General features: G+C 35.6%; 1 protein-coding gene across 1 annotated transcript in view; it reads right to left on the bottom strand.

Moving 5' to 3' along the window:
- The window catches only part of LOC120595419 (disintegrin and metalloproteinase domain-containing protein 32-like), a 168,961-nt gene that overhangs the window by 138,530 nt on the left and 14,254 nt on the right, over positions 1-16,177 (bottom strand). Inside the window, exons 3-4 of the mRNA XM_039853518.1 lie at positions 5,911-5,972; positions 3,458-3,533 (exon numbers count right to left, since the gene is read on the bottom strand). Of these exons, the coding sequence (XP_039709452.1) occupies positions 3,458-3,533; positions 5,911-5,972 (138 nt within the window). The remainder of the gene's footprint in view (positions 1-3,457; positions 3,534-5,910; positions 5,973-16,177) is intronic.

Here is a 16,177-nt window from a genome sequence, read left to right as displayed (position 1 = left end):
AGAGGGTTGAAATCATACCAACCATATTCTCTGATCATAAGGCTTTGAAACTAGAGATCAACTGCAAAAAGAAATCAGAAAGAACCACAAATACATGGAGATTAAACAACATGCTTCTGAAGAATAACTGGGTCAGGAAAGAAACAAAAAGAGAGATAAAGAGATACATAGAAACGAATGATAATGATAGTACAACATATCAAAACTTTTGGGACACGGCAAAAGCGGTCATAAGAGGAAAGTTCATATCATTACAGGTCTATCTCCAAAACAAGAATGAGCCCAAATAAACAATCTGACAGTTCATCTTAAAAAACTAGAAGATGAAGAACAAACGAGGCCTAAAGTCAGCAGAAGAAAAGATATCATCAAAATTATAGCAGAAATAAAACTGAAAACAACAACAACAAAAAAAAAACAATAGAAAAAATAAATACATCAAGGAGCTGGTTCTTTGAGAATGTTAATAAAATTGACAAACCTCTGGCTAGACTCACATAAGAAAAAAGACAAAGGATTCAAATAAACAAAATTAGGAATGAAAGAGGGAAAATTACGACTGACATCACAGAAATACAAAGGATCATGCAAGAATACTATAAAAAAGTATATAACACCAAAATTAATAACCTAGAAGAAATGGAACAGTACTTAGAAAAATACAATCATCCTAGACTGAATAAAGAAGATCTGGAAAATCTAAATAGACCGATCAGCAGTATGGAAACTGAAACAATCATTAAAAACCTACCAAAAAGTAAACTCCAGGACCACATGGCTTCATCAGTGAATTCTACTAAACATTCAAAGAAGATTTAATACCTATTCTCCTCAAACTCTTCCAAAAATTGAAGAGGAGGCAATACTTACTAATTCATTTTACAAGGCCAATATTACTCTGATACCAAAACCTGGTAAAGATAACACAAAAAAGAAAACTACACACCAATCAATCTCTCTCATGAACACAGATGTAAAAATCATAAATAAGATACTAGCAAACCGAATACAGCAACATATTAAAAAGATTATACACCACAATCAAGTGGGCTTTATCCCAGAGGCTCAGGAATGGTTCAGCACACACAAATTGATTAATGTAATACACCACATAAACAAATTAAAAAATAAGAATCATATGATGTCATAAGTAGATGCAGAAAAAGCCTTCGACAAGTACAGCATCCATTTATGATCAAAACACTCAACAAAATCGATATAGAAGAAAAGTACCTTAACATAATAAAGGCCATATATGACAAACCCTCAGCCAACATTATACTTAATCGTGAAAAACTAAAACCTTCCCGCTAAAATCAGGAAGAAGGCAACGCTCTCCACTATCTCCACTCTTATTCAATATAACATTGGAGGCCCTAGCGAGAGGAATCAGACAAGAAAAAGATATAAAAGGCATCCAAATAGAAAACAAAGAAGTCAAACTGTCACTATTTGTGGATGACATGATTCTCTATATAGAAAATCCTAAAGACTCCACAAGAACACTACTAAAAACAATAAGCAAATACAGTAAAGCCTCTGGATACAAAATCAATGTTCAAAAATCCATAGTGCTCCTATACTCTAATAATGAAGCATCAGAAAAAAAAGTAGAAAAAATAATTCCTTTTGCAATTGCAACAAAAAGAATAAAATACCTAGGAATAAATTTAACAAAACAAGTGACAGACCTATATAATGAAAACTACATGACCCTATTAAAAGAAATTGAGGAAGATACAAAGAAATGGAAAGATATTCCGTGTTCTTAGTTTGGAAGAATCAACATAGTTAAAATGACCATATTACCTAAAGCATTATACAGATTTAATGCAATCCCCATCAAAATCCCATTCGCATTTCTTAAACAAATAGAACAACAACAAAAAAAATCATTAGATTTGTATGGAAGCACAAAAGACCCCGAATTGCCAAAGTCATTCTGAGAAAAAAGAACGAGGCTGGAGACATCACTCTGCCTGACTTCAAATTATACTACAAAGCAACAGTAATCAAAATGGCATAGTATTGGCAGCAAAACAGACGCACAGACCAGTATAACAGAATCAAGAGTCAAAAAGTAAACCCATATTTATACGGGCAAATAATTTATGACAAAGAAGATAAAAACATACAAAGGAGAAAGGAAAGCCTCTTCAATAAATGGTGCTGGGAAAATTGGAGGGCCACCTGCAAAAGAATGAAACGAGACTGTTGGCTATCACCGCACACCAAAATTAATTCAAAATAGATTAAGAACCTGAATGTAAGACCTGAAACAACAAAATGCATAGAAGAAAACATAGGAACTAAACTCAAGGACCTTAGACTTAAAGAGGATTTTACGAATTTGACCTCAAAGGCAAGGGAAGTAAAAGCTACATCAAACTAAAAAGCTTCTGCTCAGCAAAAGAAATTGTCAACAAGGTAAAGAGACAACCATCTGAATGGGAAAATATATTTGCAAGCAACACCTCAGATAAGGGCCTAATATCCAAAATATACAAAGAAATCATACGACTCAATAACAACAAAAAAACAAATGATCCAATCAAAAATAGGCAGAGGATCTGAACAGACACTTCTCCCTTGAGGACATACAAATGGCCAACAAATATATGAAAAGATGCTCAACATCAATAGCTATTAGGGAAATGCAAATCAAAACCACAATGAGATACCTGTTAGAATAGCTATAATCAACAGAACAAGTAATAACAAATGTTGGAGAGGATGTGAAGAAAAAGGAACTCTCATACACAGCTGGTGGGACTGCAAATTGGTACATCCACTATGGAAAACAGTATGGAGGTTCCTCAAAAAACTAAGAAATGATCTACCGTATGATCCAGCAATCCTACTGGGTATTTACTCCAATACTGAAAACCCATATCTGAAAAGATATTTGCACACCGATGTTCATAGCAGTACTATTCACAGTGGCCAGGGAATGGAAGCAACCAAAGTGTCCTACGATAGATGATCGGCTAAAGAGGCTGTGGTACATATATACAATGGAATATCAGTCATAAGAAGAGATGAAATACTGCCATTTGCGACAACCTGGATGGACCTCAAGATAATCATGCTAAGCAAAATAAGCCAGACTGAAAAATCACATGATATCACTTATATGTGGGATATAAACCTAAAAGCAACAAATGAGCAGGACAAACAGACAGAGATTCATGGACATGGACTATAGGCTAGTGGTTACCAGAGGACTATAGATTAGTGGTTACTAGTGGGGTGGAGGAGGATGGGAGAGGTAGACGGGGATCAAATATATGGTAGCTGAAGGAAACTGGACTCTGGGTGGTAATCACACAACAGAATATATAGATGTCAAGTTATAATATACACCTGAAAATTATATAATTGTATTAACCAATGTTACCCCAATAAACTTTTAAAAAATGCTACAAAAAATCTATAAAATATAGAACTTAAATCTTACCTGAATATTTGAAGAATGAGAATTCACAGATCCTTGATTATACAAATAAACCATGAAATTATCTGCTAAAAAAAATCTAAACATAAAAAAGTAAGAGAACTTTAAAAGTTATTCTTTAAAACATATATAGCAAACACTCTCAGACCAAATCTGACCTACCTTTGTTATGTAAATAAAATTTTATTGGAACTCAGCCAGATCATTGAATTATGTGTGGTCTATGGCTGCTTTTCTGCTACAACAGCAGAACTGAGTCATTTTGACAGAAATAGAATGGTCCTCAAAGCTAAAAATATTTACTATCTGGACTTTTAGAGAAAACGTTTGCCAACCCCTGACAAAGGTAGTATTTTCTTTTGACATATATCTAATTTTTTATTCAAAGCAATACACATTTACTCAAAATAATTTTCCTACTTCAAAGAACTCTTTTAAAGAAAATAATGAGAAGGGACTACAAGACAAAAGCATTTTAAAATTTACAAAGATATGAACTGAAGGTGGGATTATAAGAGTTATCTGTTCTTTCATTCTTTCTAAATTTAACTACCATGCATATATACTACCTTTATAATAAAGTAGAAGAGTATTGTGTGAAAGTCATGTAAATTTGAACATAGGTACTAAAACTATAAGTCTAAGTTAAACCTTCCCTAGTATCTTTCCTTGTACTTATGCTATTTTAGTTAGGCTTCCTTACCTCATGCTCACTCCTCAATCCAATGTGATGTAATTAGACCACCCAGACTAGCTTCCGCTGGGAATCCTCCACTAAAATCCATCTCATATAGATTACTAATGACCACTAACTGTCAGGTCCACCTACTGTAAGGCACTTCATACTGCTGACCACATTCTTCTTTAAACCATCTATTCTTCGCCTTCAATCATACCATTTCCCCCTAGTTGTCCTCATACCTTTCTGTCTCCTTCTATATATCCCTTCATCTGGATGCTTTCTTCTTCTTTAAATATTTCCATGGCATTCATTTCTGGGTTGTTTTTCCTTCTCACCTTTAATATTCATCTCCACCTCTATAGATTTATCTTGTTCACTTTTGGTTTTTCACTTATATCTACATAAAAAGATAGCTTTCAAAGCTACACCTCTCTCTCATGTTCCAAACAAAATTTAATTTCAGACTAGACATTTCTGCTGGGATAGCCCACAAGCACTTCACATACAATCTCTCCAAAAATGAGCCCATATTTGCTCTTACTCAGATCTGTTCCTCTTCTCCTTCACTGCTCCACTACATCTTTGCCACTACTGTTATCTAATGTTAGATAATCTTTTTCCTGCCACTTCAGTATATCTCAAAAAAAATCCCTACCTTCATACAGTCATAGTTCTGATTCTCATTATTTCTTATATAAGTTATTTGCAATGGCATAATTGGCATTGCACTGTCATATCATTATGCATGTGACTTCCCAAAAAAATATACACATGCTCTATCCAACTACCATACTACCATCCCTATATTTTTACCACTGTTCAAAGTCCTGAAAAGATGTTCAAATGTAATGTTAGTTTTCCCACTTTCCTTCTTACACACCTTAAAAAGTTCTTCATGTTATCATTTGCCATAGTTTTCTTCCCTTCTGTCTACAGGAGTAGATTAACTCTTACTCAATGCCATTCCTTGGCATCTTACACAATGAAATCACCTGCTTACACATCTCTCCTGAAGAAACTTCCCCTCAGCCAAAAAAAAAAAAAACTTTCTTCTTTCTTAGAAAACATTTATCTGAGCCTACTCTTTCTTCTCTGTCCAATGTTTTTGAACATTTCTCTATACTTACTACATTTGCTGTCTCACAATTCACCTCTCCCTAATTCCACGTAGTCTAAACCTAAAATTTAACTGAGACAGTCCTCTTAAAAGTCACTTTCAAGCTAGCTTTTCTCAACAGGGTTTCCATCAGAGAACTAAACCCTACAAAAAGTTATTTCAACTATTTTCTCAATTCTCTGAATGATAATACATAGCTAGTAGTATTTTCCATAAACTATTCACTACTTCCCATTCAGCGTATGATCTAATTTCTGTATTAAATCTCTTATTCCATATCCCTAGTGGTGAACCTGCCTCCTTAATCAAATACTAACTGATATAATCAATTACAAACTTGTTTCTTATTTTGGCATCATGGCTTGATTATATAGATCCTGCTGGTTCCACCAACTTAAGATCACAGAGATTAATCTTCAGGAAGTGAGTGCCTATTGCTTCTGTTCCTAGCCACCCCCACCCCCCATTCACAAAAGACTACTTGAGACATTAGGACCAAAAATCTAATTAATTCACAGAAGACCATCTGTCTATCATGAAACAACTAAAAATTTTAATAACAACTACATTTATTATTTTTAATAGTCCATTTTTATTAAAAGTAAATAAATTCATATAAATAAAATGAAATCCAAAACTAAAGAATAAAAATATTACCTTTGTTTAAGGTGTACAGTGTATGGTTTCTCATCTATTGGAATAATATAGGATATCTGTTCCTAGAGAATACAGAATAACTGAGAATGAAGACAAATGTAATAGAATAAGCAAAAATAACAATTTTACATTAATTTCTCCAAACAGTGCTTAAAATGTCTTAATTAAAATGTCTCAGACTATGTGTGATTTAAAATCTATATCAAAAATTTTAGCAATTATAACTCATTCTATTTCCACAAAAATAAGTCCAATTGAAGGATTTATACAGTTTTAGTAATCTATATGTAATTGAATTATAAGCTCTTCTGAAAGAAGAGATTATGTGCTATGCCATAATGTCTATTTAGGTGGCATCAATGGGATAGTAAGATATGTCTACATAAGTGACATATTATTAAACACAAAAATTATTTTAAACATTTTCTTTAAATGTGTTCTGTTTCCTATATTTTTAAACAGAAGATTTTTAAAATTTGGTATTGTTTTTGACTCTATCACTACTATTCTCAAGTTAAAATATGGATGGCAATAAATTATACTATCAGTAGGTCAGTGAACCTGAGTAATGAGATTTTATCCAACAAAAGAGAACATGTGAAAAGCAACAGTTAGAGCATCACAGAAAAGAAAATTTTTATAAAGCATATAAAAACCAAAAGACACAAATACCAAAACACAGAAAAAGATAAGCCTTCCAGGATCTGTGATAATAAAAAGCAACCATAACACTATACAAATAAAAAATAAATACAATAAGGCAGGTTGTTGAAAGGTCTAATAAGTAGGCAAAAATGCAACAGGAAGGTTAATAACACTGGTGATAAGTTGTTGAGGTCATGTACCCAATGCTATGATGTAATGAAAAGAGCACTTTACTTCTACTGTAATCTTCCCTAAAACTCATAACTTCAGCCTAATCATGAGAAAACATCGGAGAATTCCAAATTGATGGATGTAATACAAAATATCTGAACAATACTCTTTAAAACTGTCAAGATCATGAAAAAGAAGAAAGGAAAGACTGAGAAACAGGGCAAAGGAGACTGGGGGGAAATAACTAACTGCAATGTAGTAACCTGGATGCGCTCCTAGAACAGAAAAAGTACTTTAGTGGAAAAACTGGTAAAATCAAAATAAAACCTGTAGTTTAGTTAATAGGAATGTATCAATGTTAATTTCTTAGTTTTGACAAATGTAATGTATCAATATAGTTATATAAGATGCTAGTTTTAGAAGAAACTGATTGAACATATATGAGAACCCTGTTAGTATTTTTGCAATTTTTCTGTAAATCTAATCATCCCAAGAATTTTTATTTTTTATAAGTCAAAACAAGAAATAAATTGAAGAAAGAAATAAAACAAGTATATGGTAGATAGAAGGCAGAAATACCAAACATAAGACACTGATACTGAAGTAACAGTATGTCCTAGCTTTAAAATTTGCATTGGTGAAAAAACAGTCCCTTAGTGAACCTGATCTGATATAATAACTGAAAGACAGATGCCAGAGCATCATTATCTCTTTTTAAAGTAGACCAAATGGGCAAGTTCCTCTAAGTAGTTCTTGGATGAATATTTTTATTAAAACAAAAATTTAATAATCATTAAGATTTTAGTGTACCATATATATTTCCTTTAACTATATTTTCACTATGGGAGTTAGTGTGAAATGCATTCTATTTTCAGGCTATACAGAGAAAATTAGCTAGATCCTTAAAGAAAGTAGAGTGATTGATTAATGGAGGCCAAAAAGAATTTACTAAACAATACTGGCAAATTTGTGTTTTAATTTTTAACAACAGACTTTTTAAATTTATTGGGGTAAAATTGGTTAATAAAATTATATAGGTTTCAAGTGTACGATTTGATGTCAATTGTATATTGCATTGTGTGTTCACCACCCAAAGACAAATTTCTTCTGTCACCATATATTTGACCCTCTTAGTTTCCTTTCCCCTCCCCACTTTCCCTCTGGTAACCACTCAACTGTTGTCCACGTCTATGAGTTTTTGTTTATTTGTTCATTTTGTTCGTTTGTTCTTTTCAGTTTTATATTCCACTTATGATTGAAATATTATGGTTCTCAACTTTTTCTGTCTGGCTTATTTTGCTTAGCATGATAATCTCAAGATCCATCTATATTGTCACAAATGGCAGTATTTCATCTTTTCTTATGGCTGAGTAATATTCCATTGTATATACGTACCACAACTTTATCCGATCACCAATCAAAGGGCACTTCAGTTGCTTCCATGTCTTGGCCACAATGAATAATGCTGCCATGAACATCAGGGTGCATATATCTTTACAGATAAATGTTTTTCAAATTTGGAGGTAAATACCGAGAAGAAGGATTGCTGAGTCATATTGTAATTCTTAATTTTTTGAGGAGCCTTCATACTGTTTTCCATAGTAGCTGTACCAATTTACATTCCCACCAGCAGAAGATGAGGGTTCCTTTTCCCCCACAACCTCTCCAACACTTGTTACTTGTCTTGTACTTGTTATCTGGAGAATAATAGCCATTCTAACAGGTGTGAGGTGGTATCTCACACCTCACACGGGGTTTTGATTTGCATTTCCCTAATAGCTAGTGAAGTTGAGTATCTTTTCACGTCTGTTAGCCATTTGTACATCTTCTTAGAAGTGTCTGTTCAGAACTAACAACAGACTTTTGATGATTAAGAAATTCTGTCCCTTCTGGAACTTCCTCCATATAATTTCTCAAATAAGTCTACCAGAATGTTATTTGCAACATGTCAGAATAACAGTTTCAGTAAACACTTTTTCTGAACACCTACTCAAATAGTTCCAAAACCACCTTCACAAAATATATTTTAGTAAAGGTCTGTAATCCCTGTAGATCTTTAAATATTTGGGGACCCAGAAGTAGATTTATCTGAATTTACAGTGATCTATATTGACAATTCATTTTTCTGTTTCACAAAAACTATGGACTAGTTCCCTAGAAGTAGAGTCTAAAACAAAGATACTTTTTTTATAAGTGCTTTATTGAGGCAGTACTCTCAGGAGAAACTTGTAAGGTAGTGAGAAAAACAAGGTAGAGAGTAAAATAAAACTAAAGTAGATATGATTTCATACAAATTCTAGCCTTAGCCTTATCCCCTGGGAGACCGCTAGTGCATAAATTGAACCTCAGAGTTCTTCCCACTTTAAGGCAAGGGAGCTGGGCTTTTGTACCCTATTATCAATTAGTCTTTGACTGAAAGACTGCCCTGGTAATTTTAAGAAACACTCCATTGGATCACCTGCATGCCAAACACTTATCTCTCTGTTCCTACCATTATTCAGCTGCACCCTGCACTCTTCATGATGATCACAGTAAATTATCCTACCAATATGGCAGTTTTTTTTTTTTTTTTTTTTTTTTTGGTTTGTTCTATCACAAAGAGCCAAAATAACCATATGACAGATGTAGTTTTAAGTTTGTGGGAGGTTTACTAGTTCCCTAGTAGAAGAATCCAGAACCATTATACCCTCAGAGCATAAGGTTGTAGGCAATAAAATATACTTGAGTTGTTCACTGAAAGTGATGGCAGGCAGGGGCACTTATGTCACTTTGTGGTCCCTGAGCAATACTCATTTGTTTAATGTACAGATTACACTCTATAGTATCCCATCCTTATAACTGCCATCTTCAAGCTAGAGTTTCACTGCATTTAAGAGGCCAATCCATTAATCTATCAGGAAGGCTGCTCCTGGATGGTGCCTTATGTGACAGAAATCAGTGGGTCTTATGATCATGTACCCACTGCCACATTTTATTTGCCATAAAGTAAATCTTTTATTTGTCATAAAGTAGATCTTGACTTATCCCATGTCCATAAATCACACATACAGTGAAACCCTGGATAATAGTGCTGGCCAATGCACTTCAGAGAGTGATTCTGGCCAAGTTACTTTGGGCAAGAAAAATAAGTCCATATCCATAAATATGTATTAAGAACAGTAAGCACAAACCCTTGCTCCTTCCAGATAAAAAGAGTCTAATGTAATTAACATTTTAACAAATATATTGTTGATCTCCTCAAGTGACGATAGCATTATCTGTGGCTTAGTATCAATCTCTATTGCTAATAGGTCAGACATTCACAAGTAGCAGTAACTATCACTTCACTGAAAGAGAGCCTAAACTGTTCAACCCATGCAAAGCTTCCTTCCACCTCCACAGCTATTTCATTCATGAGTCCATTTGGGGCAGCTGAGGACAGAGGCTGACTCTCATCTAATGGATGCATCATCCATCCACTTGTTTGTTTTATGACTCTTCTATAGTAGGTGCTATCAGATATCCATTAACATGCAACACAAGATCTCCGCCATTTTTACCGACTGTCATAAGTACATTTACATGCCTTTTCCCCAGATTCTCCAATCTAATCTTCCAGTCTTGCTCCTTCCAGGACCTAACAAAACAGCTAAACCATCATCACAGCCTGTGAGTCCATGTATGTTTTTATCTTGGCCTACTTTGCAAAACAAAATAGATTCTAGATGTACTACCTGAGGCTCTCCCCCTGGGAGGATTTCCCCATCGACTGTCTTTAAGGCCAATGCTGATTGGAGGGGGAGTGACATAACAATCCAGTTTTGGTTTGCACCAATGTACCAAGCTAACTCATTAATGAGCAAAGCTCAGTTTATATTTTCTCCTTTCATTGCATGTTTATAAGGACCCCTCATGTGTCCATAGGTTGATCTCCTCAAGTGACGATAGCATTATCTGTGGCTTAGTATCATTTATGCCATAATAGGGGATAATATGAAGACCTAGTCATGCAACTTACCTGTGCCCTCTATACCTACTCAGTCTCAGTCTCAGATGTATTGCCCTTGGGCCCAGCCAACTTTATGAGCTGGCGAATCTAATAACATCTGTCTGTGATAGGTAGTTCTGGTTGCACAGTTATTTACTATCTCATGGTCAGGTTCTCAGTCCCTGTCAAAGATCAGCAGCATACAAGGAGCTGTTTTTTTGAATGGTGTATAGTTCTCTGATGAAGACAATATGGCCTAGCTCCAGAAACCCAAAATTCTGTACCAGAACCCTACTATTGGGGCTTGCCTGATAATCTATACAGCATCTATTATACCATAAATACTTCTAGAGCCAAGGAGTCTGCTGGTTCATACAGCCCAAGCAGCAGGGATGCCAATACTGAAACCTGGATCTGATAGAGAGCTTTCTTACTTTGGACTCCCCTTGAAACTGGCAGTCTTCTAAACCATTCAATAAATTAATTAGGGTAGTAGCTAAGGGCAAATTATGCTGCCTACAAAACCAAAAGAGGCCTATCAAGTACTGTGGCTTTCTTAGTGATAGAAAGAACAAGTGCAACTATTTATTCTTTATTTTGGAAGGAATGTGGCAACATGCTACTGGTCATTAGACCTTTAAAAATGTCATAATGGATCAAGTGCCTGAATAGGGTACATCTCTCACACTCTGTGGGGGCATATGTTTTACTAGGGCAACTGGAATACCTGCCAATTTTTTTAAGATTTAATTAACTTCATGTAATTGGTATACTGAACCAACATGATGTTCTATGGAATATCCAGATGATCCACATCTGTTTGACTATATTATCACAGAGAACAGAAGGATTAATATGGTGAAATCATGAATTTAAACAGTTTTCAATCTCAGGAAAATGTTAACCTCTTTTGATCTCCTTCCTGAGACGCTGAAAACTCATCAGCCAAATCAATAGCACTTACCCCTGAAGTTCTGAAATTATTACAACTAACACTTGGGTGTTCAATAACATAAGTCTTCTAGCTATAAGAGATGAGGCTCACTGCCAAGCAGATCCTCTGACATTCACACTTCACTTTAAATTAATAATTAAGTAGCGTGAGCTTATAATTTCCTCTGTTCAATGCATTAATGATACTGATCAATAGCCATCAATTTCACAATCCTCATAAGTACCATTTCCCCTGTAACTGTCAACCACATGATCCACTGCACTAGCCAGTACATCTATTCCATCTACTTACCATCACAGTTTACTACAACTGAAAATCTTAATAATTTCACTGCTTCATGTTAGAAATTGCCAATATTCCACCTGTTACCAATGACAGAATACTCACTACCATCTGAATGATGGGTAATCTAACTCTAGAATCCCATTCTTAGAATTGGCTTCCTAAAACTAGCCCATTTCTGGTACCAACTGTCTTAGCTGAATTCACAAGAAGCTGAGTTTAAATGAGAATTATTTTGCAAGTGCTTAATGAAGAAATGCTCTCAGAAGAAACCTGTGGGAGAGTGAGGGAAGCAGAATTGGCAAGCAATAGAAGTTAAACATGGATAGTTTCAAGCGAAGTCTAGATTCAGCTTGATCTTACAGGGAGCTCTGGAGAGGAAGTGTACCACAGAGCCTATCCTGCCTTGAGGCATGAAAATTGAATCCTCAAACTTTTTAGTCATTGGTCCCTGAAACTCTAGATGAGGTAGATCCCATATCCCAAGGCAATCTTCCAAGGAAAACTGTAGTGGGCCATTAGTAGCTGCACCCACAGCAGCAAGATGATGGGGGGAAATGAACCAAGTCAATAGATCAGGGTAAAACACCAACATTATCAACTATAGAAAAATAATTTAAGGGATAAACAAACCCCCTTTATAATGGAAAGACAAAGGCAAGACAAGATCATGACAGCATAAACTTTAAATCATCAAATACCTTTTAAAATCAGATAAAGCAACTAGAACATTTTTTTAAAATCCGTATCTAGAATCTTCATCAAATTATCTTCACAAACCAAAGATTTGTGAAGGAGTAGGGGGCAGAGGAATATAAATCAAAGACAACAAGAAAACCTACAGAATATCTGTAAAACATCATCAGCTGTTTAGGGAAGGAAAAATAAAGGGGAGTTCTGATATTTCTAAGAATACTAGGACACAGAAATTATCAATATTTTCAAAAAGAGTAAAGCCCAAACTTAATGGAAAGCCTCAGTAAGCACAATTACCTATAAAACTGTGACAAAATTCAAGAAGAATTCAAGATGGCAGAGTAGGTAAATGCTGTTTGCCTCCTCCCATGATAACATTAAAATTACAACTAAATTATAGAACAATCAATCTGGAAAACCATCCAAAGACTAGCTGAACAGAAGTCCTATAACTAAAGATATAAAGAAGCAGCCACATTGAGACTGGTAGAAGGGGCAGAGATGCAAAACAGGCTGGACCCACACCCCTATGTAGCATTTGAAAATCAGAAGGAATATCTCATCTGTGGAGGTCCCCCCTGAGGAGCAAGGAGTCCCAGCCCCACAGTGGGTTGCCCAGCCCAGAGTACCAGTATGGGGAAGAGAAACCCCACAACATCTAGCTGTGAAAAACAGTGGGGGTTCTGTCCATCGGGGTGAGACAGAAGATTGCTAGAAACCCAAACATCCTCTTAAAGGGCCTGAATACAGACTCTCTCACTTCCAGGCACTTGTGCTGGGCTCCAGCAGAAGAATAGCAGCTTAGGAGGTGCCAGAGACATACAGGAAGAGACTGACTTATGTCGCTACAGGGCAAGGGCTTGGAGGAACAGCTCCCATTGTTCTTGTGTTGAGCCCTCCTGTGCAGTCTATGCGTAGGTGCCATCTTTCTTGTGTTGAGCCCTTCTTGCATAGGCCAAATCTGAATCTGCATTGACTTGGCAAAATACACTCACTCTATCCTGGAGACTCCTTTAGACCCTGCCCCACTCAACTGATGCACTGCTGAAGGTAATTTCGGTGGCAGGCGGCAAGCCCCAGACTGTGCTGCAGTCTTTCTTGGACAACTCTTGGTGTTCCAGAGGCTCTAGGATGACAGCTACTGGTCTTGGTGTACTCTGAGCCTTTTTCTGAGTGGCACTAGGCTCAGCACTGGCACCAAACCTGAATCTGCATTAAGTTGGTGAGCATCACTGGCCCAACCCTGGTGACTACTTGAGATCCCATCTCACCCAAGTAGCATACTGCCCAAGGCTCTTTTGTTCTGGCTGGAAAATTACTGCTTGGCTATCGCCCATGGGAACAGAGACTATCGCCCATGGGAACATAACGCTCTAACAATAAGCTTTCTGCTTCTGTACCCTCCACTTGCACAACCGACCTGTGGGTTGACAGTTAGTAAAAAGAAGAAAAATAGGCTTGTGTGTTCAAACAGGATGAAGAATGGGGTTTAGGGCTTAAAAACCTGTACCTCTAAATTTTGGGACTGCTTAATTTGGGGTTTGCGTACCCCTGGCAGACCCAGCTGGCTGAATAAAGAGTGTGTTTCCTATAACTCATTGATTTCTGGTGGTCCATGTGTCTATCGGGGGCTGGTAGCTACAACACTTTCATCATCTGAGCAGCAGGGAGTGGCAGGACTCAAGATATCCTGGGCCTTTTGGTGAGCTAACCCAGACTCAGTACTGAAGGGAGACATAGGAGATCTACCTAATACATAGAAACAAACACAGAGAGGCAGTCAGAATGAGAAAACAAAGAAACATGTCACAAATAAAGAACAATCCCTCCCCTCCAAAAAATAAAATGAAACTGAGGCAAGCATATACCAGAAACAGAGTCCAAAACACTGGTGATATAAATGCTCAAGAAATTTAGTTGGAATTTCAAAAGAGAAATAGCAAGCATAAAAAAGGACATAGAAACCATAAAAAAGTCAAAAATGAAGAATACAATAACTAAAATGAAAAATACACTATAAGGAATCAACATCAGATTAAAGAAGAGGATCAAGTCAACAATTTGTGAGACAAGGTTACAGAAAACACACAATTGGAATAGCAAAAAGAAAAGAAGAATCTAAAAAAATGAGGATAGTTTAAGGGACATCTGGAACAAAATCAAGCACACCAACATTCGCAGCATAGGGGTACCAGAAGGAGAAAAGAGAGAAAGAAATTAAAAACCTATTCAAAGAAATAATGATGGAAAATTTCCCTAACCTGGCAATGGAAATGAGCATGCAAACTCAGGAAGCATAGAGTCCCAAACATGATGAACCCAAAGAGGCACACACCAAGACACATCATAATTAAGATGTCAAAGTTTAAAGACGAAGAGTGAATCTTAAAAGTAGCAAGAGAAAAGTAGTTAGTTACATACAAGGGAGCTCCCATAAGACTGTCAGCTGATTTCTCAACAGAGAATTTGCAGGCCGAAAGGATGGCATGATGTACTCGAAGTGATGAATAGTAAAGACTTACAACCAAGATTACTCTACCTAGCAAAGCTATCATTTAAAATCGAAGGAGAGATAAAAAGTTTCCTAGAAAAGAAAAAGCTAAAGAAATTCATCACCACCAAGCCAGTATCACAAGAAATGTTAAAGGAACTTCTTTAAGGGATAAAAAGATAAAAAGTATAAATAATAAAATGACAATAACTACATTTCTACCAACAATTACTTTAAATGTAAATGAATTAAATGTTCTAATCAAAAGGCACAGGGTGGCTGAATAAATAGGGAAATAATACCCTTACATATGCTGCTTACAATAGACTCACTCAGCTCATAAGACACACACAGACTGAAAATAAAGGAATGAAAAGATATTTCATGAAAATGGAACCAAAAATAAATATATAAGCTGCAATAGCAATACGTATATTAGACAAAATAGACTTTAAAACAAAGGCTATAGCGAGAGACAAAGAAGGACACAGCAATTACACTTCTGGGTATTTATCTGAGGAAACCAAAAACACTAATTCAAAAAGACATATGTAGCCATATGTTCATTGCAGCATTATTTACAATAGCCAAGATATGAAAGCAACCTAAGTGTTCATCAATAGATGAATGAATAAAGAAAAAGTGGTACACATATATAATGGAATATTACTCAGCCATAAAAAATGAATGAAATCTTGCAACAACATGAAAATACATAGAAGGTATTATGCTGAGTGAAATAAGTCTGAAAGAGAAAAACAAATATCATATGATCTCATATGTGGAATCTAAGAAACAAAATAAATGAATAAATAAAATGGAAGTACTCACAGATACAGAGAATATTTTGACAACTACTAGGTGGAAAAGGGGCTGGAGGATGGGTGAAAGAAGGGAAGGGATTAAGAGGTATAAATTGGAAGTTACAAAATAGTCATGGGGTGTAAAATATAGCATAGGTAATATAGCCATTAATACTGTAATAACTATATATCGTGTCAAATGTGTACTAGATTTTCTGAGGTTATCACTGTAAGTTATATGGATGTCTGATCACTAT

The sequence above is a fragment of the Pteropus medius genome, unplaced genomic scaffold (assembly GCF_902729225.1).
Source record: "Pteropus medius unplaced genomic scaffold, Ma_sr-lr_union100, whole genome shotgun sequence".
Classification (NCBI taxonomy): domain Eukaryota; kingdom Metazoa; phylum Chordata; class Mammalia; order Chiroptera; family Pteropodidae; genus Pteropus; species Pteropus medius.
The sequence above is the reverse complement of the archived record's forward strand: the minus strand, read 5'-3'. Positions and strand labels throughout refer to the sequence as shown.